The sequence below is a fragment of the Pogonomyrmex barbatus genome, unplaced genomic scaffold (assembly GCF_055798465.1).
Source record: "Pogonomyrmex barbatus isolate J1 unplaced genomic scaffold, ASM5579846v1 scaffold11, whole genome shotgun sequence".
NCBI classification, from domain to species: domain Eukaryota; kingdom Metazoa; phylum Arthropoda; class Insecta; order Hymenoptera; family Formicidae; genus Pogonomyrmex; species Pogonomyrmex barbatus.
In genome coordinates this window covers 4,568,783-4,591,975 of record NW_028297107.1, presented here as the reverse complement: position 1 = coordinate 4,591,975, position 23,193 = coordinate 4,568,783, and the positions used below count along the sequence as shown (strand labels likewise).

Below are 23,193 nucleotides of genomic sequence, written 5' to 3'. Positions count from 1 at the left end.
CAACGATTGTCGAATTCAAGAAAATTTTTCTTATCTTATTACATTTGTATGAGTGATTAATATTTTAAATATTTTACAATAAAGCATTTTGTGTTCTTCTTAATTATACTTTCCACTTAATTATAAAACACTTTCTCATTAAATCATAATAGAAAAATTATTATTCTTCTCAATAGATAATATGCAAGACATTTCATTTCTTTAAAACTCCTGCAAGACAAGAACTTTATATCATTAGATTGTGTTTATTTTTATTTTCTATTACAAACAGGAGAGACAAACGCGGTCAGAGTAATCACAGTCGACAGTTTGAAATAATCGGTTTAACATATCGTAACGATATGGGTACATTTACTGAACTTCCGATGTTGTGCGTGGAAGAGGAAATTATTGCTAAAACATCACGAAATGTGTTTATCGATTATGATGGAGTGAAGAATTTAGCCAGGGAGGTTTGTTTTCTTTTTTTCTCTATAGAAAATTTTAAGGACAGAAATAAAAAGAAAGAAGCAGAGAGAGAGAGAGAGAGAGAGAGAGAGAGAGAGAGAGAGAGAAAAGATAAGAAAAAAGAAAGAAAATTTAATATTCAATAAAATGCTTAATCTTGGAATTTTGATTTTGTTCAATTCCATTCGGAAAATGGCTGAAAATCGTAAAAAAATAGAATCACTAAGAAAACGTAGAACGAAATCAATGTTTATTTAACAAATTGAATACAATTTTGCAGTTTGTTTTATTTTATAACAAATACTATTAAACGATATTCTTTTCGAAGGTAATACGTTTTATGTTATGGAATTACAATCATGACATGCTTTCTAAAGTGGGAAATAATTATTTACGGCATTTACTTCGTTTTTATCCTGATAATGACGACTATAGATGTGCGGATTGGCTATTCGTATTAAATACATTGAACTTTTCACTCTTTCTTCCAAAGTCTGTTAAACAGTGGACAGTTAATGGATTTACAGGATACTGGGCATTGTGCTCGGCTATGAGAAGAGCAATTATCGATGTAAGCATGAAATTAATTCTTCATTTTTTTCATCTTTAAATCGCACTTATAAAAATAATCACATTCATCTAATTTATGGAAGTTTCAATATGCCTTGAGATACACTATTAGCATAATTTATATAAATAGCTTTATTTTTTTTAAATATTAATATATTTCTTCTTTTAATTCTTTATTTTATAATCATTCAACGCAGCTATTACTAATAATAAATACTTTGATAGATTTTGTTTGCACAATTCTTAAAATTTTATTGATTAATTTATTTTATCAATTTACAGTAATTTTTCTTCTTTAATGATTTCTGTTTCCCAAACAATTTATAATTCTATTTCCTTGTTTAATTCTCGCAATAGGAAGGAAAGCCTTTATGGAATCCTGATTATTACATGAATATAAGCGTAAGTGACATGGAACAAATTTTCCGAGGTGACGATGGCTCTTGTATTCCTTTTATGACAGACAGACTTAGGATTTTGCATGACATCGGAAAAATTTTAGTGAACAAATATAACGGTATGAATTATTAAGAAAAAAAACGTACATGAAAAGAAAAATGCATTTCCCAAATGTTTACATGCATGATTTTGAATATTTTTGTTTACTTCTATAAGTCATTCTTTTCCGATTATTAATAATCCTGATTATTCATCCTGATTATTCAATTATTCATTCCTGATTATTCCTTAATAAATAATGTAATAAATAAATATAGTTAGTTATAACGGAAGAGTCAAATATTAGATAATAAAATTTTACTGTTATAGGTAGGTTTGCATACTGTATTGTAATGTGTAATTATAATGTAATGCTCTTGATGCTCCTGCTTACGAGTGAATTTCAATGTTACCGAGACGAGGGAATTTATAATAGAAAGAAAGGTATAAAATTATTGCCATTTGTTTTATATATATAAAATATAAAATATTAATTCGAGCTCGAAAATTATATTACATTACAAAACCAGATTAGTACGCTTAAGATAATACAATCTTAAATCGTAATTAAATTATTTAAATAATGTACTACATTAAAAACATTTAAATAAGTGTTCTTTTTATTTTCTTTTTCAGTTTGCTTACTTACGAAGGCTAAGATACTGATAAATGAGCTGTCTTGTTTCTTTCCAATTAATATGACATTACGTTCCAAAGTGTCTACGTTGTTTATTGATTATCGTGCTCCTCAAGTTCTCGTTCACTTTAAAGCACTTCGCTATAGCGAAGCTCTCAAAAAGAGATTCGAGAAAAATAGTAAGATTAGCTTTTTGCGAATAGTAAATCTCCCATTTTTTTTTTTTTAATACTTGCTTTATAGACTTCATGCCTGATGAATGAAAATAGAATACTCTTCTGATATTTATTTTGTTTAAATTATCATGACGCAGCCTAACATTAAATTTTAAATAAAAATAATCTTCTTCGCAATAGATCTTCACCTTATCCTTCTTCATGATTTATTTAAAGCAAAAGTAAAATTATATTTATGGTGACAATTTATATATTGATTAATAGCTTTTATTTAGAGAATTTTTTTCATTCGAATTACTTTTTATAAGGAGGATTTGCCATCTTGTCAATAAATCATGAATAAAGTCATGATTTTCTTTTTCATGCAGATCAACCAATATCTCAAGGAAGTCCAGAAGATCTGGAATTACGCAGTTGTTCGATTGTAACAATTCGAATGGTACGCGAAGAGGTGGAAAAGATGTTTGAGTCTGTCGCGGAAGATATACCCAACTTGAAGGCAATATCACATAGCATTTCAATATTGGTTGATAATTTCGTGTTTCATTATCGACACGAATGGAACAAAGAATTGATGGATAACGTACCGCTTCATAATATCATAACTGTACATTATTAGAACTACATTATTAGAACTCCTCAGTAAAAAGTTTTCCATATATATTTAGAAATATAATAAGATATAATTATATATAAGACGTTGCGTATAAAATATGTCCTTATATAAAAATGTATAGTTATATATGAAGTGGTAGTACACATTTATATGTGATTATATATAAATATATACGAATATGATTATAATGATTATACTATAATGATTTATATACATGATTATTCATAAAAATATGTATTAATGTATAATTACATATTCACATATAATTGTATATTTTTATACATGGACATATTCGATATATGATTACATATGGAAAATTTTTTAATAGGTCATTACTGTATCATCATGAGATGATGGGTGATTCTATAATGTATGCAGAACTACAACTATTTTTGTGAAAAATTACCTTCGTGAATGGTATATTTTTTATTATCAAGATATTTTTCGATAATAAAAAATTAATTAATTAAAAAGCCGGCAGAATTCAATTCTTATTTTATACGGCGACAGATTTTTCTAGATAAATTCATCCTTTAGTGTCCCGTTGTGAATAGAATCGAAATAAATATTTTTAACAAGAAATCGTAAAAACGATTTAAAGAAAGCTGCTTTTAAATATTTAATATTTAGTAGATTCTGAAGTGAAAGGGCAATCATTCATTATTAAATGTTGCATGAGATTAAACACCGAATTACCTATATTGTATATTGTATATTGTATGTGAAATACCGAAATTGTGATTATATTTAAATAAATTATCAGCAATGATAAGCCTTTTGTATTTTTATCATATTTTTAGACAATTTTATTATTTTCGTCCCACACAGTTTTCGAAGTTTATTTTTCTACAAAACATATTCCGTCTCTATCAAATTTCTTTAAGACATAAAATACTGGCAATCTGCGATAAAGCAGAATCTCAAGAAAAAACTCTGAGAAAAAATTAAATTTTTATTAAAAATATAAAATGAGTAATAATATAAAAATAAAATAAAATTTTTATTTACAAAACAACTAATCTCTACATCGTAATAAAATCTTAACGTAAATTTTAAGTATTTTAAGTATTTATATAAAAAATTGAGATTTTTGTCATTATTTTTTAATTACATTGCTATTAGAATACACTTCTACTTATTTATTTAAATAATTTTTCATTCAGATCCTAAACTATCGATAAACTTTTATATTGTCCTTAAATACAACTTAGAATAATCTGTAAATTTTTTCATTGTAGATACAAAAATCAAAAATAGATCAGGGATGTGATACATCCAAATTTTGTCTAGTTCTAAGTTCTAAGTACAGAAGGTGTAACACAGTTCAGTGGTGAGGGTGGTGGACGAATCCCAAGTCAGAGGTTAGATGGGAAGGATGCGGAACAATGAGACATCGGTCGACACGTGTGTCGCGCTCATTCGACAATCCCGGCGGACACGATAAGGAAATTACGAATTGTTTACAAGCGGTATATACACGTCTCTTCTCTATCATCCAATGAAAAAGGCTCATAAAGATTCTAGAAAAGGGCAGCGTCCCAAAACAGTCACTTCGTCACTCCTCGTCACTTGAGCGGATGTTTCCGGTGGATACGAGCAGTCCAAAATCCGAAGTAGTTCATTCACCTTGTGGCTGCAAGAAATATCATTCTCTTCATTTCGAGTGGATCGGCAAAACGCAAACATCATGTCACTTGGGAAAGATGCAGATATAATACTGAATATGGTGTTGGTAGAGAGAGAGATCGTTTTTAGGCCACGTGATGTGTATATCGTCGAGAAACGCATGCGACGACTGGTGTTACGCGTAAGTTCTTTCTTCATAAAATTGTTTTGTAAAATTCCAGGACGACCCGCGACACGATTTTCACAATTCGCGAGGGTCGTGAAGAATCTCAATTTTTTTTCAGGCTCCCACGATTAGGGGATCGATTGTATATTTTGAAACAAAAATATTATAAAAATGAGGAGATTTATCTGCGACTCCATATGTCGAAAATTAGTAAATTTTTTCTTTTGCAATTTTCACCTCGTTTCAAGATATACGATCCAACCCTTAGATTAGGTGGAATTGCGAGTTGGTGGTCTCGAGAGTCGAATATTCGAATATCGCGATACAATTCCACTTGATTTTGTAATTACAAGAGAAAGAAATATAGATTCGCGTTGAACAAAAGTTTCTTTTCTTTATTTGCCATGTGTCTCATCGATAATCTTGGATGAAAAGACATACTCGAGAAGGCAGAGAAGTGTTATTAATTTTTCTATGTTTCAATTGAATTTTTTTTTTTTTTAAGAAATGCAAATTTGATGCTAATAATTTTTTATTGTACGTGTTTCCTTTTTTTTATACGCAATCTTTGTTAGGATTGCTGATAGAATGACTAATCGTTTTGTATTGCGCAGGACATTCCAATTTTCGACTCTAACAAAGAGACGAAAAAACTCTAGACGAGATGCCACGTGTCTCCTAATTATCACATAAGATTTTTAGATACAATAGAAGAAATATTAGGAACAGAAATAAATATTAAATTTTGAAAATAAAAATTAGAAAGAAAAATTAAACATAATGCACAAGTGAATATATACAAATGAATATACACAGGAATAGTGAATAAATATAAGATTGTACGTTATATTACTCCGAATTTTTATTTCCAAAATTTAATATTTATTTTTGTTCCTAATATAATTTTATTTTTGCATTATGCGCAGAGCCTAATGTAAAATAAATATAAAATATAATAAATAAAAAAATCTACACAAGCTCGTTCTGAGGAGAAAGAATAAATATTTCTTATTAATTTATATTTAAATAATCTATATCTTGATAGCCAAAGAATCAAATCTTTATGAATCTGTTTATCAATTTGAATCTAAACAATATATTAAACAAAAAGGGGAAACTAATAAGAAACTAGTTTTCCGAATTAGTTAAAATTTATTTGGCTATAGAATTTGCAAACAAATTCACAGCAGGAAATATTATTAGGCAAAACAAGTTATGAGCAATCTGGACTTATTAAATCAAATTGAATTTCCTTGATTAAAATTAAGAGTATTTAATCAAATTTAATTAATTTTAGATTTTCCTTGTTTTTAAAAATCTAAATAAAATAAGATAATATATTTTAAAAATAAAATATATTTTAGATAATTTAGATAATTTGGATATTTTAGTAAAATAATATATTTTGACTAATAATTATATCCTGGATAATTTTATATTTTGGATAATTGACATATTAAATACCAATATTTATCCTAGTATTAATCATATCATCAATATCCTTTAGATATTCCGAATAAATAATCCTTCATAATCATCCTTCCTTCCTAAAAGATAAATTGCCAAAAATTTTGTTAAATAATATGCAGTACCGAAAAATGTAAATAAAATTTCTCTGACTGTTCCTTACATTGCCGTTTTCATTGCGAAGGAAACATTTAAGATAAAATATCTTAAATGATCTGCGTAGGTGATACAATTTGCATTGCAGAATTCAAAGAAGCCCTCTTTGAATATTCTTTCAAACAATTTTTTGCGAAGTATTGTTCAACTTAGCTGTCCACTTAACTTCGAGAATATGACGGATTGGCTGTTCGTGTTATACACATTGAACTTTTCGCTCTGGTATCCGAAAAGCACTAAACAATGGCAAGTTAGAGGTTTTACTGGATTTTACGGATTAGGTGTTGCTCTGAAGAGGGCCGTTCTAGTAAGTATTTCATTTTTCAGCAATCTTAAATGCTATTTAAAAAAATTTTTTTTTATTGATATCGATCCTGGAATGCTATCGATATAATTCATGTATTAATGTCGAAATGTTTATTAGTTTGTAAACGACATCGTTTTTGAACATTGACATTACTAACGCATTAATTGTCTCTGCCTTCGTATTTTCGTACGCATCACCGCCGATGTATATTTTGTAATTTCTCTTCTGTGTTCACAATCCTTTCTTATTCGCTGTTTTACTTCATCACGGTTCGTGTTTGTAATTCAGAAAATTTCACTGTCATCGTACAATGTTATAATAATCCATTAATATAGTATATTATACAATACAATACTATTATAATAATATAATAGTATTGTGTACATTAATTTGAATTGGAAATTCTATTATGAAAATTTTAAAGTTGCGATTATTTGCGAGTTATACATTTATATGTCAGATTTTTTTTTTTAAATACGGAATATCATTCTATCCAAACAATATATTAAAGGAAAATAAATATTTTTCTCTATGATTTTTTAAATTGATTTTATCGATTTTTTTCATGATTTGTTTCTTTTTTCTTTTAGTTGTTAAAATATTGTGTCAAATTATTTATAAGACTATTTTATAATTTCATATAAATTGTTAATTGGAGAAACAGAGAATAACTTATCGCACAACTTACCACACAACACTTATCATATTCTTGTTTGATTTATTTTTTATTTAACATATGATCTCGAAATGTCAAATGTTATAGATAAGAAGCATATTTAGTATTTTATTATATATATAGAGTAATCTCTTTTTATGCATTAATATGATATTTACGCGACCCTTTTATTATAATTTTAATTCATTTAGAGAGATGAATTATTATCATAAATTTAAAAATATAAACCTCTTTTAATATTTCCATTTATAATCCTGCATGAATGAACAGATATTGGAATGTTATTTGGTATTTATTTGCATGTTTGTAAAGTATAAAAACAATATTTAAAATACTCATAATGTAAAATATTTATAAAATTCATATTTATTAATTCATATTAAACAATTTATCTTATTTTTTAATACGTTTATATATAATTTTTTGGAATTCAAATTTTTTTTCAGTAAATGAAAATATTCTTATGGACAATGTAAAGTAAACTTAAAGAATTTCAAAATTATATAAATTATTTTAATTTTATTGATTAAACATCTCAAATTAAGATATTTAATAGTTATAATAATGTAGGTCCATGATCTTATATTATACGTCATTGATTTTTTAAATTTATTCTAAATGTTTGTATCTATTTGACACGTTTTTAATGTATGTAATGTGTGTAATATGTAATGTGTTATCATAGGAAGGAATAAAGATATGGGATCCTGTGTATTATACACGTATAACTGAAGACGAAATGAAATATATTTTCCGAAGTGATAATGGAATTGAGATTCCATTTTTAAACAAACGACGTAACATTTTGCACCAAGTTGGAAGTGTTTTATTACAAAAATATGAAGGTATAAATTATTATCAAAAAATTTATAACACTCGCATAAAAAAAGAATTTATATTAAATATTTACATGACAGATTTTTCTATATTATATAATTATTTTATTATATAATTAATTTAGAATCGATTTTCTTTTGTCTTAAAAAAATATATCGAATTATACGGATAACTAGTCTTTAGTGAATTAATGAAATGTTATGTATATTTGTTTTGTAATAGGTACTTTTGGAAATTGTATCGATTTGTGTGAGGGCAATTCATCTGATTTGATAAAATTACTTGCCAAAGAATTCGAAACGTATAGAGATGTGGGGGAATACAAATACATGGAAGGTATTTATTGCTAAGTATTATTGATATAAGCAAGAGCGAGCACGGTATAACAGACAGCGCATTGGTTTAATATGCCGGAATTTGCTCCCGGATTTGATTTTCTGGCAGAGCCACAATATTTACACTCTCCTCTCGGAAGGCAACCCACTGAGAATAACTTCGCTATGAGCGAAAAATCCAAAAATTTGCGTCCAAAAGTTCGAAACCGGCGTTAAACTGTGATCCCATATAGAACTAGAAAAATTATTGATACATAATACTGTCACAATATGTCCAAAAGTCACTCGCAAGATTAAAAAATTCATTTGCATATTTCGATAAAATTTTAAGTTGAGATTAAATATCTTGGCTTCCTTGAAAGCCTGCACATGAACGTCATCTTCGTGCATTACGCTCGTTGGTTGGTCACAATCCTTCTGCGCTGAGCGGCACGACCGTGCCTCTAACATCCTTGGAACCATATCTTGTTCAAGAAATCGAATTATAGACTCCGATGAAAAATAATGAATATCTGCGAATTGATATAAACTCGAAAAATCCAGATACAACCCAGGATAGTCAGCCAGCTTCTCTCTACTTCCGTTAATATAAAATAATCTTATAATCTTGGCTTAACTTAACATTTGCTTACTCTCGGTGATTTGCCATTGCTTTCCGAGAGGAGACGAGTGTAAATATTTTGGCTCTAGAATCGAACCTTCTGGCATATTAGTGCACTGTCTAATCTACTCTGCCTCGCTCTCGAATCTGGATATAATTATCAATAAAAATATAATACCGCAAGAAACTATTCTAAATAAGAGCACGAAATTTATCGTAATATTTTTAACACCCTTTCTATTTCCCGTAAAGATGTTTGTTGTTTGACAACTGCACAATTTATCATTCCTATAGTTAATTAACATATAAGACGTATCGAGTATTTAGTACTAAATTTAGTTATTTTTATTTTTTTTATTTTTTTTTTAAATGAATTTTTTTTTCAGTTTGTTTTTATACTAAAGCTATGCTGTTAGTAAGCCACATTTGGGAACATTATAGAGGTAAAAAGCATAGACCGATACTTGATCTACAAACAATGGCATCTGTGATATTTTGTGATTATCGCGTTCCCCAAGTTTTTCTTAATCTCGGTATCATTCGTTATAGTCCATTTCTCATAGAAAAATTCGAACAAAACGGTAAGACATTTATCAAGCGTTTTTATATTAAGCGGCAAATCCTCCGTTCTTTAGTATTTTATGAATTTCGTATTTAGTAAATAGAAATAAAATTTCATTCCAATAGATATTGCTATAATAAACGCAGCAATAGTATTTAAGTATGTATTTAATCTATATTTAAAATTATAAAAACATTTTTCGCTGATTAATTTCATGGAGGATTTGTCGTGTTTTTAGCGAGTCTAATAGTAGGACGCATTTGCGTTTTCCCACAGTTCCGCTGAATTCCGGAAGCCCAGAGGATTTAGAGATACGCGGATCCCTGCTTTGGATAATAAAAAGGGTGTATCAGGAAACAGAATTGATGATCAAGAAACATCTTCATTTAAAACCGTCACTAAGTGAGATATTACCATATGTCCCATTTTTAGTTAATAATTTCGTATTTGCCTATCGACGTACATTTGAGCGTGAATTGATGGAAAACACAACATTTCATAACATTATAACTGAACAATATTAGAATATCATTATACTATTAATTTCACTTGAAGTCATATTAATGCGTAAAGAACAATTGTCTTTTACAGTAGAATATTATGACAATATAATGGTAGTTTTCATTATCATTTTCATTATTTTTTATTTTTATTTCATAATATTTTTATAATAATTTAAGAATACATTGTACTCAATTCTGATCTAATTGATTGAGATAGATCTTTTAATACAAATTTTTTTTTTAAATACTGACTGATATAACTGAGCTAAACTGAGTTAAAATTAGAAATATATTTGCGCATTGTTTATAACGCTGATTTTCATTAGCTTTATTATTGCCCGTTATTGTAATATCGAGAATTTTTTTATTAATATTAAATAATTATTACAATTAATCTGTTTATATACATAATGGATGTTGAAAACAATATATTTGGACAAGATTTTTCATCAAGCTTTGTTATATATCGATTTTATATGATTCATTAAATTCATTCATTTTATGTAACAAATGTTTTTATTTTTATTATACTCTCACGGAATTTTCCGTATCATTCCAGTTTTCACAATCCACATCCAAACTTCATAACGTGTCATAACTGAATAACGTGTTTTCTCTTTTTTTCACAACATTATTTATTTACTTACAATAAACATATCTTTTAGTATTTGTAATAATATACAAAACGCCTGTAAAAATTTAAATTACATTATAAAATAATTGCTTTTTTTTAATTGGCAACGCGTTAGATTAACTCTTAGACTCTTTACAATTGTACTAAACATATACACTTTAATTTTGCAGAAAAATGATAATAATATATATACACATTATTAAAAAATTTAGTTTTGTTTTCTTTTAATCTTTTTTTAAGTTTCAAAATAAGTTTTTTGAAAATAACATTCTTGTAAATTCTGCATAAATCAGGACAGAAGAGTTAACTTGACTTCTCGTCTCCAACACGATATTCGGAATATTATTCTTTGGCTATCAACGTGTCGTGACGCCATTTGGCACGAATTTCACTATCTCTATGTAAAGCTGTCTTACTTTGACCATTAGTAGAAAGATTAACTACCTTATCATGCTAACGTACAATATTCTATAGATGAATTTTTACGCTAAGGAACTATATCATTTTCTGATACAGACATTAACATATCCTTGCCACTCGCAAGAATAGCAACGCTGGCGATTTTACGAATACAAACTCCTTTTACGAATGCCTAAAGTGTAACGTTCGGTTCGACTTTGCGTAAAGTCATAATTTTACATTTCCACTCGGTTCGAAAATGCGCAAAATCTTACGTACACAAAATCATTTACAAATATACAAAATTGATTGCGATAGATTACGTTCGAAATCAACGATATGTCTCGCCTCAATTTAGAGTGATTTATCGTCATAATTCTAATTGCTGTTATCTTTTCAAGCTTGCACAATACAACTATCATATTTACACTATTTATTACTTCGACTTTGTTCTTATGGGAATTCTTATTTTAATATTTTATCGTATAAATTCGTATCGCAAATCGTGATTTCTGTTCTCACGTATATACAAAATTGATTTCGGAAGCGCAACATTTGTCTTACAAATACCAGAATACCACGAATGATTAAGTATTTATGGGAAAATACTGTTTAACTTCTTTTCTGCATTTGCTCCCAAAATATAATATTCGATTTCAGCTTGCCGGGTGAAATGACGGTGGTGTCATTAATCTCTTGTTTCGATCGCACGATTTCCGTTCGATTCGCCGGTCGTTCTTCTATCAGCGACCGGCTGACCGGTAGTGACGTCAATTTACCGGGCGTTTGACGCAATCCTTCCCGAAATTCCTTCGAAAGAGATCTGGCCGTCAAACTGTGCATCTGCCTGGGTGTTTCGATTATCTGTACGTCAGAGGTGGATCTATCCTTGACATCATCTAATACTTTCACCATCTGCGGGACAAAAAACCGATTTGATTCAATATGCAAGTTACTAATTTATATGATGCGTATGATGTCTATTAAAAATATACTATGCATTAATTATGAAAATTTTCAAAATTAGAAATATTTAAAAAAATATATATTACAGATAGAAATATTGCTGTAAGATTAATTTTATTAATATAAAAAAAATTGATAAGAGATTTATTTAAAACTATACTTATATACTTATATTCTAATATATTATAAATATATTAGAAACTCAAACTAATATTTTTAATTTGATTTAATAATATTAATCTGTCTGATCTGGCTGACCTTGTATATTTAAGCTCATACTATTTAATTCGATAATATCTAATTAGATAACGAATGGTCGATAAACTTATCTGATAAATGAAGAATTCAGAGCAAGAATTGATTATATAATTTGCAAATCATTCTTTAAATCAGAATTCATATTTAATTACATCTTTATTTTTGAGAAATACGTATGCCATTCTTGCTCTGAACGAGCGCACGTAGGTTTGACCGATCTGCGATCGCACTGATATCTAATCTGAAGTGAAGTAGCTATTACTTTAGTTACCGAAGCTCTGAATACTTTCGCGGGCACGGCAGTTTCTATTTCGGAAGTCTGTCGTCTGCCGAACGCTTCCGCGAGTCTTTTCACCGAGGGCATCGCCCGCAACTTCTCGTCCGCCTCTCGGGACTGATCCCTGCTCCTGATATATATGTCCTCGAAAGATCTGTCGACGTCCGATGGGATTTCGTCGTAGTCGTTCAGCAGCGAGCCGTCGTCCTCGACGCCCTCCGCCGTCGCGCTATCCTCCGCGAGATCCAGCAGATTCTTGGCGGTCAGTTCGTCCTGGGTGTCGTTCACGTAAACCGGATTCGCGTAATAGCACACGTCGTCGGCGACATTCGGCATCGACTTGGCGGACGTCAGTCGCGAGTTCGTCTCCTTGATCTCCTCGTCACGCAGCTCATTCAGGCCCCTCGAACTCTTCGTGAAATTCTTGGAGCCGAGAGCCGATCTCGGCGCGTCGATCAGGTATCCTTTGTACGCGCGATGCTCGATCGCGCCCCTCATCAGGTTTGATTTCTCGACGTTCTGCAACGGTCGATCCAACTGATTGTTGGAGCGAGCGCGACGCAGGCCGTCCTGGTAGCCGAAGGTGCTCAGATCCAGTCTGTTCACCACTCTCTGCTGCCGGATAGGCTTCCTCTGCTCCGAAAACTCGTTCTCGAAGCCGTAAGCCTTCAGGTCGATCCTGCGTACCTTCCGCTCCTTGTCGTCCTTGCGCTCGGCCTCGATACCGTGCTCCTGATTATTGAGCTTCGCATTGATCTCGTTCTTGCTGTTTTTCCTCTGGTTTTCCAGGATGTCATCCGTACGCTGATGGTCTTTCCATGTCGTCTCATCGGGCCCGTCTTTCTCGCCTTTGGTTTTCTGACGGTCGATGGGAGCACGCGAGTTTACGGCGCAATTATTCGTGTCGGGATTAATTACCTCGGCGTTGTTCCTGCGACATGAGACCGGCGTGTTTGTATCCTTGTCCTCTTGAAGGACCGAAATACCGTCGTCCGTCTCCTTGGACGTAGATTCTTCCTGAAACACATAAAAAATCGGCTAATATTAACAATCTAACGTTAGAATCCGTTCAAAAGCAACATATTTCATGTTCACGTTGTCTTTTGAATATCTCATAATTTTTTATTTACCATTTATATACCATGAAAAATCACAGAAAAAAATTCTACTTTTACTTCCGTAGCTATGATACGATTAATATTATTGTCGAATATAGTGGTAATATAAAACACAATATAAATTTATGTAAATTCATATGATTAATATAAATATAATATACATTTAATTTTTTAACGCAATAATGATAATGATATTAATAATGTACATATAATAAACAATATTTGTGCTCATCTCTAACATTAGTAAAAATTTTTATAGCATTAGAGTTAGCGCGATCTTTACTTTTTCTGTAAAGAAGTGGTTGAGACAATATTTATTAATCGTATTATGAATGTTTTCTTGCGTTTAATACATATTAGTCGCAATTTTGTTAATGAATTGGAACTTTTTCAATTTCTTTATCGCGTGTGTAAATTTAAATCATATATGATCAATTTTTATGAAAAGACTTCCAGGTTTTTTTGTGTATCATCAGAAAGGAGTACGATAATTTATCACATTACGTTCGAGAAGTTTAGGCATTTTTTATTTTCACAAAATTTAAATTTTTGAAAGAAAAGAAGCAATGCGGACCAATATGTTTTAAATAAAGCCGTGCATTCATTTTAGCAAATTAAAAATACTAACTTGTGTTAGTGTCATCGTGCGATTAAAAGAAGCTTCCTTGTTGTTAATTATTACATCGCGTAACCCACGTTACAGATACCAATCGCAATATGATTTGTTAATGTAATTACATATAAATATTAACAACGTCATTCATCTCTAACAATATCAGAATTACTGATAAAGCAACTTATAATCTATAAAATATATTGGATGTAAATTATTTGCTAATATCTACGAAATTTATAATTAGTATAAAACTTATTAATATACATATTGTTACATCCGCGACGGTCACTGACGCTCAACGCGCTAAACGCGCGTTCCGCGAGGAAGCCGCGCCCGGCAATAAACAACGCCGTTTAATAAAATACGTTGCTTCAAACGAATCAACAACAATAATTTAGCGGACATACGTCACGCGTTTGGCCACGAGTCACGCCGTATTTCTCGTAAACAACACAACCGTTGCCTCGAAGAGCGCTTTGCTTCTACTCCAAACTCGGCGGCTCGACTCCATTCGGCCGCAGAAGACTCGGGCGGGCATAACAATATATACAAATTTACAAATAGTGTAACTAGCATATGTGTTAATTGCTGAATTTAGTTATTGGGATTTTTTTTGCAGATTATAGCGACAATTTACAAGAAATATTAGTTTACAAAATGTTTTTAGCACATTAAATACGCTTATTTGTTAATCATCACGCAGTAGATAGGTGGTACTTACCGATTAAATACCGATACTTTCTTTCTCAGGTCATATTGCGGAATCGATTCTGTCGTGTTAATGCGAAACGAGCGTATCTCAGAGATATATCGACAATATATCGAGATATATATAAAACGAGATGCAAATTAGATCATATCTTTTGTGCAATTTGTGCAAGCGCGATGTATGCGTCTCAAGTAATAAGTAATTCTATTGTTGATGCAGAAATTGAAGATATGCCTTGGTTTCACACCTTCACTTAAAAAAAAAGTTGAATAGAAATAAAATCTGTATGTGTCATGAATTAATGTGATTAAATTGGTCTTTTCCTTAATTTTGAAATATATGTACATGTCTTCATTTGCATGAAAAATATAATGCAGAATACGAATACGCAAATTTATTTTTATTTTTTTATCGTCGTTTAATTATCTCATTGTGTGTAATTATTGTTTGCAGTTTTCATAGAATCAGAAGTTTGCAAGTTTTGCTATAATTTATGATTATTACTACAAAAATTAAATTATATTACTACAAAAATTAAAAATCTAATCAAAAAATTGTATGTATTGCATATTTCTTAAATATCTTCTAACGGAATCATTTTATAATAATACTTTTATATTTGAACTTAAATATTACTTAATTTTAATTATAAGTTAAATCAGTTATTAGAAGTTAACATGCAAATTTATTTTATATTAGTCTTACGTTTTATGAATTAAAAGCCATCTTACACAGACGTAATGATTAAAATTAAAAACAATTAATTAGAAATCTGTTAAGGAGCAGAAGGTCAGCTGATACACATTTTAGATTTTTATATACCCGTATTTATTTGCCACTTGCGACTTATCGTTATATAAATCGTTATCGTTATATAAATATGAACTTTCAACCGTTAATTCTATATGTGATTATTGTATTTATTTATAATATACCAGCGCATCGCGTCATGGCACTCTTATTTTGAAGAATATGGCCACGAAGTTATGGTATTGGCACGAATGCATTCACATATTCTCAGGTACATTATTACACTAGAAAAAAAATTATTAACTAAACATTATAATAATTATCAAACTATCCATAACAAATTTTTACAATCGTATAATTAAATCTATCTATTATTGCACGAAAACTTATACTTTGAATTTTTAAGATTCTCAAAGGAGAATCTTATTTCCGATTTTATCTTAAATCCATTGTGAATCCCACAATTCATTTTGAAATATTTTATCTTTCACACTTTTTCTTATTTTTTTTTAAATCTTATTAATAAAAAGAATTTGAAATAAATAGAACAAGGAGATAGAACAATTTTAAATAAATAGAATAAGAATTTGTTTTGAGATATAATATGGCAACAATAGTCTAGGATGACTTATGTCGAAGTATAATCTACTTCATATTTTTTATGGCAATCATGCCACAGATATTAGCATGATACATCGCAGCTTCAAGTTAACCTTTGTCGTTATCACGTCACCATATCGTGACGTCGCTCAAACTTCGCACATATAACTTCTTGCAATGTTTCTTATCATCGCTTTTCCGTTCTCGCTGAGATTCCTTTGAGCTTCCCAGATTCCTTTCAGTGTTTCTGCTTATCGATTTCCCTAACTTTTCGCTGTTATCTTCAAAAACTTTTCGTTGCTTATTAGATCTTGTTTCTCTTCCTTACGCCACGACATCGTTGTCGTTGAATACAGAAGCTTTCCTCCTTCTCGAAACGTCCTTCAAAAATTTGTTCATTATAATTTCGTCAGACGCGCAATCGATTTTATCCCGCCACTCATCATCCTCGTTCGGCAAGGACCAGAGGGAAGACGAATTTACGTTTCTTTTACGAATCAGATTCCTGCGTTTTGTCATGGAGCTCGTCCTGAAAGCGTTTGTGCGATTCCTGTCGCGTTCAATTTGCAGATATCCTGTGGAAATCCGATTATTCGTGATGTCATCCTCCTCGTCTTGCCAGCAGTCGCTTTCCTCGAAAGTCGAGCTCGTCGAGTGCTCGAAGCTAGCGAATCCTTCGAAATCCTTCTCGGAACGATTCAAGTTCGTTGGCGGATCGCAACTTTCCGAACGATCAACATTAGAATCGCGATTCATCGATCTCTCCGTTTCGACGAGGTCGCGATCACTCTCGGTGTCAAGAGCGGGCGCAACTTCCGGCAGGATCGGCCTCAATCGGATCCTCCTGTAGTTCGGAATCCTCCTACCGTCGATCCTCCTGCTCCTCTTGATCCCGCCGAAAGTCTGAAACTTCAATTTCGCGAACTGCGAACTTTCAACCTCCGGGCTACGGTCCGCGAACGAGTCCTCCGGCGAGACCGACTCGTCCTCGAGATCGTCGTCGGGATCCTCCACCTTCTTCAGCTGGATCCTGATGCCACCGAACGTGTGGTATTTGTATCCGCCAGTGGTCCAGAATCTTCTGCCGCCGATCGACGATATCTGCCCATTGCCATCGGAATGATCGTTGTCCGGCACCCGGTACAAACGTCGCCAGCGATCGCGCTCGCTGTTCTCCGAGTCGCGAGAGCCGATCGAGCACATCCCGGAGTCGTAATCGCCCGGATCGCGATCGTCCCGCTCGTCCTCGTGCGACCTCGTGCGATTGTCGTATCGGGGCACTATCGGTTCCTCGTCCTCGCGATCGTCCCAGGATCGATTCCAATCCGCCGGCACTGAAGGACTTCTCCGGAAGTCCGTGTCTACTTCCGGACTTTGCGCTCCGTGGTCGTCGTCGTCGTCCTCCTCCCCTTCAAAAATCGTTCCTACATCCACGGAATTTTTCGAGCCGCGATCGTCTCTCGCGTCATCCCTCCTCGGGACGCTTTTCCTCTCCTCGGGACGCGCCGTTCGCACGTCGTTTCCGTTCGTCACGAGATTCTCGACTCGCTCGCCGTCACCGTGGCGCGACCGATCGCTCGCGGATTCCAGATGCAGAAGAGGGTTGATCGCGAAGTGCGGACTGGCGCGGGGGTCGCGACAGCATCGTCTAGGGAGGCTGCCGCGCAGCGAGGCGGCTTCGAATCGCTCGAGCTCGCGGTGACTCACCTGTCGTTCGCGTTGCTCGTCGCCGGCGCAGCTCGATTGCTGGGACAGCGAGCTGCTCGGTCTGCTCGACATCGAGGACATCGACCTGGTCCGCTCCTGCCGCTCCCCACTGGCTGCCTTCGACTGATTGATGTAGTAATCTCTGCCGAATCTATAACCGATAAAATTTCATTCAATCATTAGCATCACGGAGATTTACAAATGGAAAATGATCGTCACTTGTGTTTCTTTCCTCAATTTTCTTAATCGACCTTTCTCAACGTTTTAGATAATTTTTAATCAAAGATTTTAATAAATAAAATATTTTTTTATTTTTTGCTGAAGATGATAAAAAAATTGACCGAAATGTTCAAGACTTATTAAATTAAGTTTTGTTAGAAAATTAATTTGTGTAACGCCCTTCTTATTATGCTTGTTATTTGTATTAATATAAAAAAGTTATTAAGGAAAATAACTTGCTTGAATTTTCTTCTTATATCGCATGTTAATTATTGCCTTTATTATTCCGAGAAGATAAAATTACCGTTTGATATCTGGGCGTTCGAGTGTCAGGAGTGCCTCCAGATTCGCTTCGTTCAGCTTTGTTAATTCGTAATGGACTCTGAACAGAATGAGAGATTGTGCTGAAAGTTTCGCAGCCACAATAGGATATTGCAACGTTTCTCACGCGATTCTTACCCTGGGATGTCCGAATTTCTCGAATATTGCCTCTCCAAGCATCGTTTTCGTATGCTCTCCTCACTATAGGGATTATTTTCAATCGGCGGTGCGTTTTCCCACTTTTTGTGCTCACGTTCTGCTATTGTGCCTGTCCGATACATTTATTCATTGTCATCGCGATATGTTTGTCATGATAAATGAATATTTCATTACACTCATGAATCTTTTTGCATTTTTTTGTAGGAGTCACAAGTCGAATTTTTTTAAGTATTTCTTAAGATTTTATTTTTTTTTGTATGCCTATTGTATTGTAAAGGAACACAAAAACAATTAATATATTATGCTATAAAACTTTTTTTCGCGTTCGATTTTCATTTTTATTGTAAGTTGCACAACTTCTTTATACACGTGTATATATATATATATTTATTATCTCTTCTATGAATTTATATTTAATATTAATAAAATTACTTCATGTAAAAAATTACATCAGAAAAATAAAATAGAATTTTTCATTCTCTTACTCAATTAAAAAAAAATATATATATATATGAAGATGTAGAAAATTTTGACGTGTACAAATATATTATGAATAAGTTAGTAAATACCTGGTCGTGGTGGGGCGCTTAATGGATCATTTTCACTTGTCATGTCATGATTCCCGTCGATCGTTGCATAAGACAATTGGACTTCGGTTTCTGAGCGTTTGCTGCATAAAAATAGAAAAAGAATTAAGAAAACGGCATAACATGTCCCGCAGAAAACGATGGACAGAATTACATAACAGAATATGGAACTCATGCAATAGGAAACTAGTTGTGTAGGAAACTAGAACTATTATTAGAGAGATATAGAACTATTATCGCTTATTATCTTATCATTCATTTCAAAATCCGTGCAAGGAGCTTCGTTTCATTTATATTATATCCTTTTAAACATAAAAATCCAAAAATTAAAAAGAAATCAAGATTAAAAAGATGGAAGTCAAGAACATTAAAAACAAATTTGAACAATGCATTTCACACTTATGTAAATTAAAATATATATAATTAAATCGATAAATATTAAAATAAAATTTTATTTATTATAAATTTAAAAGATAAGCTATAATTCTATTCTTCCGCTCTAAAGCAATAAAAAGACATAAATAATTAAGAAATAAAATTATATATCAGTTAATCAGTAAAAAATATATTTCAAGACTTCTACCCTTGCCTTTGTTCATCGGTCAAGTTGTTCTCCGATTTCCTCAGCTGTTCATCCGTTGTTTTTCTCGTTCGGTCGACCATCTCGCTCTCTCCAGAGTAAACTTCGACTTTCGTCAAGCTGTCTAAGTGTCTCTGGATCGCCGTGTCGTAGTGTTCGGTATATTCGCTCTCTCGTTGCTCTTCGTTTTCGTCGATGTTTTCCCCTCGATCACTCCTCTCACTTGATTTTTCAGGCGTCTTTGCTTCCTTTTGCGCAGAACTTTCCACCATGATTGCAATCGTCTTTTCATCTATCTTCTTAGTTTCCTCTTTGACTTTGTCTTCTTCTTTTGCCATTGTTATCGAGGCAGACGATTTTTCATTCTGTTTTCCTTTATCATCTTCATATTTGACTGGTTTTTCTTCCGAAATTTCCGAAGACTTCAAATGTTCCTCACGATTCTTCCCGTTCAAATACTCGCCGACAATCACTCGTTCGTTCGTTTTAGTTTTTATCTTCGTCACTTGGCAGGTATCGACTTCGTCCCTCTCGAGCTGCGTTGCGATGTCCGTTTCTTCCTGATTGCAATCCGTATAGTTACTTGCCGTTTCGCATTCGGAGATCCTGGGCGTTCTCGGGATCACGTTATTGATCGCCTCCATCAGTTCCTTTTCGATCTCCTCATCGGACTTCGTAGACGAGCATTCGGACAAATCGGATGTGTCCTCGGCATCTCTATCGCCGATCAGAGCTTTATAATCGGCGTTAGAGCTCGGTACCAACATGGCGACCGCGTCCGGTTGCGATCGGGAGGTCTTTCTCTTCTGAAACAGCCAATTGTCCTCCCAGGACTCGATGGGCGAGACTATGTCCATTGTGCAAGTGGCGGCGTGACGTTTCGTCCTGACAGATGGATACTCGTTGTGATTTAAGTCCGAGGAATCCGACGCTGATGACGGCGACGGCGAGGGCAATTCTCGCGGAGCTGTTATAGATATCGTAAAAAAGTTGCAAAGAAGGAATGATTACTTCCGTAATGTACGATAAAGATAGAATTTATTTCGTGTCGGAAATACGCGAGACATATATTATTTTCTACGTCTTTTTAACGAGAAGAATATCAGACGTGAATTGGACAATCGGAACATCGAGATAGCTCTTACGAGTGAAGTGAGGATTTTACTGAATTGAAGAGTTTGAAGATATTAATTGAGATATGGCGCAGTCGTATTTCATTCCATAGGCGAATCCACGTATTTTTTTTCAATATGTAAATGACATTCGAAGAGTGAAAGTCGAGATACTTACGGTCAACGATGTCCATTCCGTATTCCGGAAACGGGATGCGCCGAGCGCATCCGAACTCCAAGGCGTCGTTGTCTCGAGGCTCGTCATCGTCCGAAGTGATCGTGGTCACTTCCTCTATCCTTTCCTCCATCTGCAATAAGATTCCGATCCCCCTCAGAAAGTACGAAAAATAACGACGCGATTTTATCGTTATTACGCCGATTACGTTACGTTACGTCGTCGTCGTCGAAGAATTCAAGTCCGATATGCAAATTTCAGGTTCATCTCTTTATTGCTTTTAGTAGCGGGACGTTTCGCGCCGCGATAATATGCGATAATACGCGAGAATATGTTAATGCAATCGTAATCGACGGCCGTACCATAAAGGACACCGGTTCCCGACGATCTTCATTCCGTCCGATCGACGCGCCGTTGGACCCAAGACGATCGGACGCGTAACACGCCGCATCTTCCTCGAGGCCATGTTCGCTCTCGTCTAAAAAAGAAGCATTATGGAAATTAAGGAAACTGACGAATCTTTCTGAGAATTTACGTCACTGAAGATGGCTTGAAAATAAATATCGAAATGTTTGTATTACACTAAACTCTTACGTTGGGAGAATTACATATATCGACACAATTTTTTTGAGAATTTTTTTTTTTAATTAATTATTGCGCCGTACACTTTTAGTTGTCCTGTCTAAAAAGTTGATTAATTTATTTAGATTTATTTAAATTTAAGAGAGTCCTTTGAAAGAACTTCGAGCACTTGAAAAGGAAGCATCGTCCTCGTAAATGTAACGTTTTCACGCTTCGCGCGCGATAACACGTTAAGTAAATTCTACGTACTTGCGGTACACTTTGCCTTAGGTGAATCTGTGTCGTGTAGAACGTTACTATTACCATCCACCCGTTCTCTTTGGTATCTTTCGATGACCTAAAACGTGGATTTAAACATATTTAATTTAAATTCAGCACTTTGTAGTCTAATTGGTAGCAATTAACATAAAAAGTACGGTGCTTAATTTTTCATAATGAGTTTAAATAGATTTTAATTGATATTTAATGCAGAGAACACAGTTGTTTATTGCCATGTAATTAATTTTAGAATGATTGACAGAATGTACTTTTTTTCATTATTATTAAATTTTGGAAATATTAGGATATATCGTAATCATTCGTAAGAACCTGCGTACAATGGAGGAACAGAAATAAATATTAAATTTGGAAATAAAAATTAGGAACCGAGATTAAACGTAATGTAAAATAGACACAAATAGATATAAGATATATATCTTAACTTGCTTGTGACTATTTTGTATTACTCTATTTCTAATTTTTATTTCCAAAATTTAATCTTTATTCTTGTTCCTAATTCCTGTTCTTCCATTGTATACAAGGTCTAATTAAATCTATTGTACTTTTCCAGTCTCATATATTTAAATAACCTTATTGAGTATCGCGGTGGCGAGGAGATCCTCGTAGCTATTATCCGCGACGGCGCGTCCTTCTCGAGGACGCTCGGCATCCGCGGATGTGCTCAATCCGGGTAATTTCCGTGCTTCCTCCACGGCTCGCTCGATGATCTCTCGAAGAGCCGCGTGCGCCATAGCTGGTGGATCCGTGGATGGTTTGTCTGAAACATCGAGATCGGAAGACTTTCTTTGAGATCAATCTCGTTAACATATCGATAATGAAAGGATAGTCTGGTCAACGTCTAATAACTATAAAAGTAGAATTTTAAATCGTCGAGTAAGAAATGTATTGAATAAATATTTAATATCGCTCTCTTCTCTATAAACCCTCTAATCCTCTAATATAGATTAAATTACTTATTAATCTCGATTTCACTTATTCTTTATCTCTGTCTAATTCTTAGAACTAAAAAAAAAATAAAAAATAAA

The 23,193-nt window shown here is 33.0% G+C and overlaps 4 protein-coding genes across 8 annotated transcripts in view; 2 read left to right on the top strand and 2 right to left on the bottom strand.

The window, feature by feature from the left end:
• The first annotated feature begins 32 nt into the window (after window positions 1-32).
• Window positions 33-3,656, top strand: LOC105425852 (queuosine 5'-phosphate N-glycosylase/hydrolase-like). The gene is made up of 6 exons (XM_011636820.3): window positions 33-452; window positions 776-1,018; window positions 1,375-1,534; window positions 1,786-1,899; window positions 2,092-2,271; window positions 2,637-3,656. Exons 1-6 carry the CDS (start codon window positions 342-344, stop codon window positions 2,885-2,887), a joined length of 1,059 nt encoding a protein of 352 aa, XP_011635122.1. The 5' UTR covers window positions 33-341; the 3' UTR covers window positions 2,888-3,656.
• Window positions 3,657-4,202: 546 nt separating this feature from the next.
• LOC105425849 (queuosine 5'-phosphate N-glycosylase/hydrolase-like) overlaps window positions 4,203-23,193 on the top strand; it is a 45,561-nt gene continuing 26,570 nt past the window's right edge. Inside the window, exons 1-7 of one of the 5 annotated variants that reach the window (XM_089070800.1) lie at window positions 4,206-4,691; window positions 6,367-6,606; window positions 7,968-8,127; window positions 8,342-8,455; window positions 9,442-9,636; window positions 9,894-10,019; window positions 15,139-15,352. In XM_089070800.1, the coding sequence (XP_088926926.1) occupies window positions 4,572-4,691; window positions 6,367-6,606; window positions 7,968-8,127; window positions 8,342-8,455; window positions 9,442-9,636; window positions 9,894-10,019; window positions 15,139-15,170 (987 nt within the window). In that variant the 5' untranslated portion in view covers window positions 4,206-4,571 and the 3' untranslated portion in view covers window positions 15,171-15,352. Of the gene's footprint in view, window positions 4,692-6,366; window positions 6,607-7,967; window positions 8,128-8,341; window positions 8,456-9,441; window positions 9,637-9,893; window positions 10,632-15,138; window positions 15,367-23,193 lie in introns of those variants that run through there. The other 4 variants (XM_089070801.1, XM_011636805.3, XM_011636802.3 and 1 more) reach the window with 4 other exon arrangements.
• On the bottom strand, window positions 10,731-15,123 carry LOC148937730 (uncharacterized). Its single transcript, XM_089070797.1, has 3 exons — window positions 14,401-15,123; window positions 12,649-13,671; window positions 10,731-12,068 (listed from the first exon to the last, which is right to left on the bottom strand). The coding sequence occupies exons 1-3, from the start codon at window positions 14,413-14,415 to the stop codon at window positions 11,766-11,768; spliced, it is 1,341 nt and encodes a 446-aa protein (XP_088926923.1). The 5' UTR covers window positions 14,416-15,123; the 3' UTR covers window positions 10,731-11,765.
• Window positions 15,902-23,193, bottom strand: part of LOC105425850 (uncharacterized) — a 32,287-nt gene continuing 24,995 nt past the window's right edge. The window contains exons 6-14 of the mRNA XM_089070789.1: window positions 22,738-22,925; window positions 22,139-22,226; window positions 21,670-21,785; window positions 21,311-21,440; window positions 20,024-20,987; window positions 19,423-19,523; window positions 18,833-18,962; window positions 18,678-18,755; window positions 15,902-18,305 (exon numbers count right to left, since the gene is read on the bottom strand). Of these exons, the coding sequence (XP_088926915.1) occupies window positions 16,772-18,305; window positions 18,678-18,755; window positions 18,833-18,962; window positions 19,423-19,523; window positions 20,024-20,987; window positions 21,311-21,440; window positions 21,670-21,785; window positions 22,139-22,226; window positions 22,738-22,925 (3,329 nt within the window). The 3' untranslated portion in view covers window positions 15,902-16,771. The remainder of the gene's footprint in view (window positions 18,306-18,677; window positions 18,756-18,832; window positions 18,963-19,422; window positions 19,524-20,023; window positions 20,988-21,310; window positions 21,441-21,669; window positions 21,786-22,138; window positions 22,227-22,737; window positions 22,926-23,193) is intronic.

What these genes read in the sequence shown, in the direction of transcription:
- LOC105425852 (XM_011636820.3), top strand. Translation starts at nt 342, where the DNA reads ATGGGTACATTTACTGAACTTCCGATGTTGTGCGTGGAAGAGGAAATT. An exon ending in TGAAGAATTTAGCCAGGGAG is followed by an intron (nt 453 to 775) that starts GTTTGTTTTCTT and finishes TTCTTTTCGAAG; the next exon opens with GTAATACGTTTTATGTTATG. An exon ending in TTTAGTGAACAAATATAACG is followed by an intron (nt 1,535 to 1,785) that starts GTATGAATTATT and finishes TTACTGTTATAG; the next exon opens with GTAGGTTTGCATACTGTATT.
- LOC148937730 (XM_089070797.1), bottom strand. An exon ending in CGAAAGTATTCAGAGCTTCG is followed by an intron (nt 12,069 to 12,648) that starts GTAACTAAAGTA and finishes TTTGTCCCGCAG; the next exon opens with ATGGTGAAAGTATTAGATGA.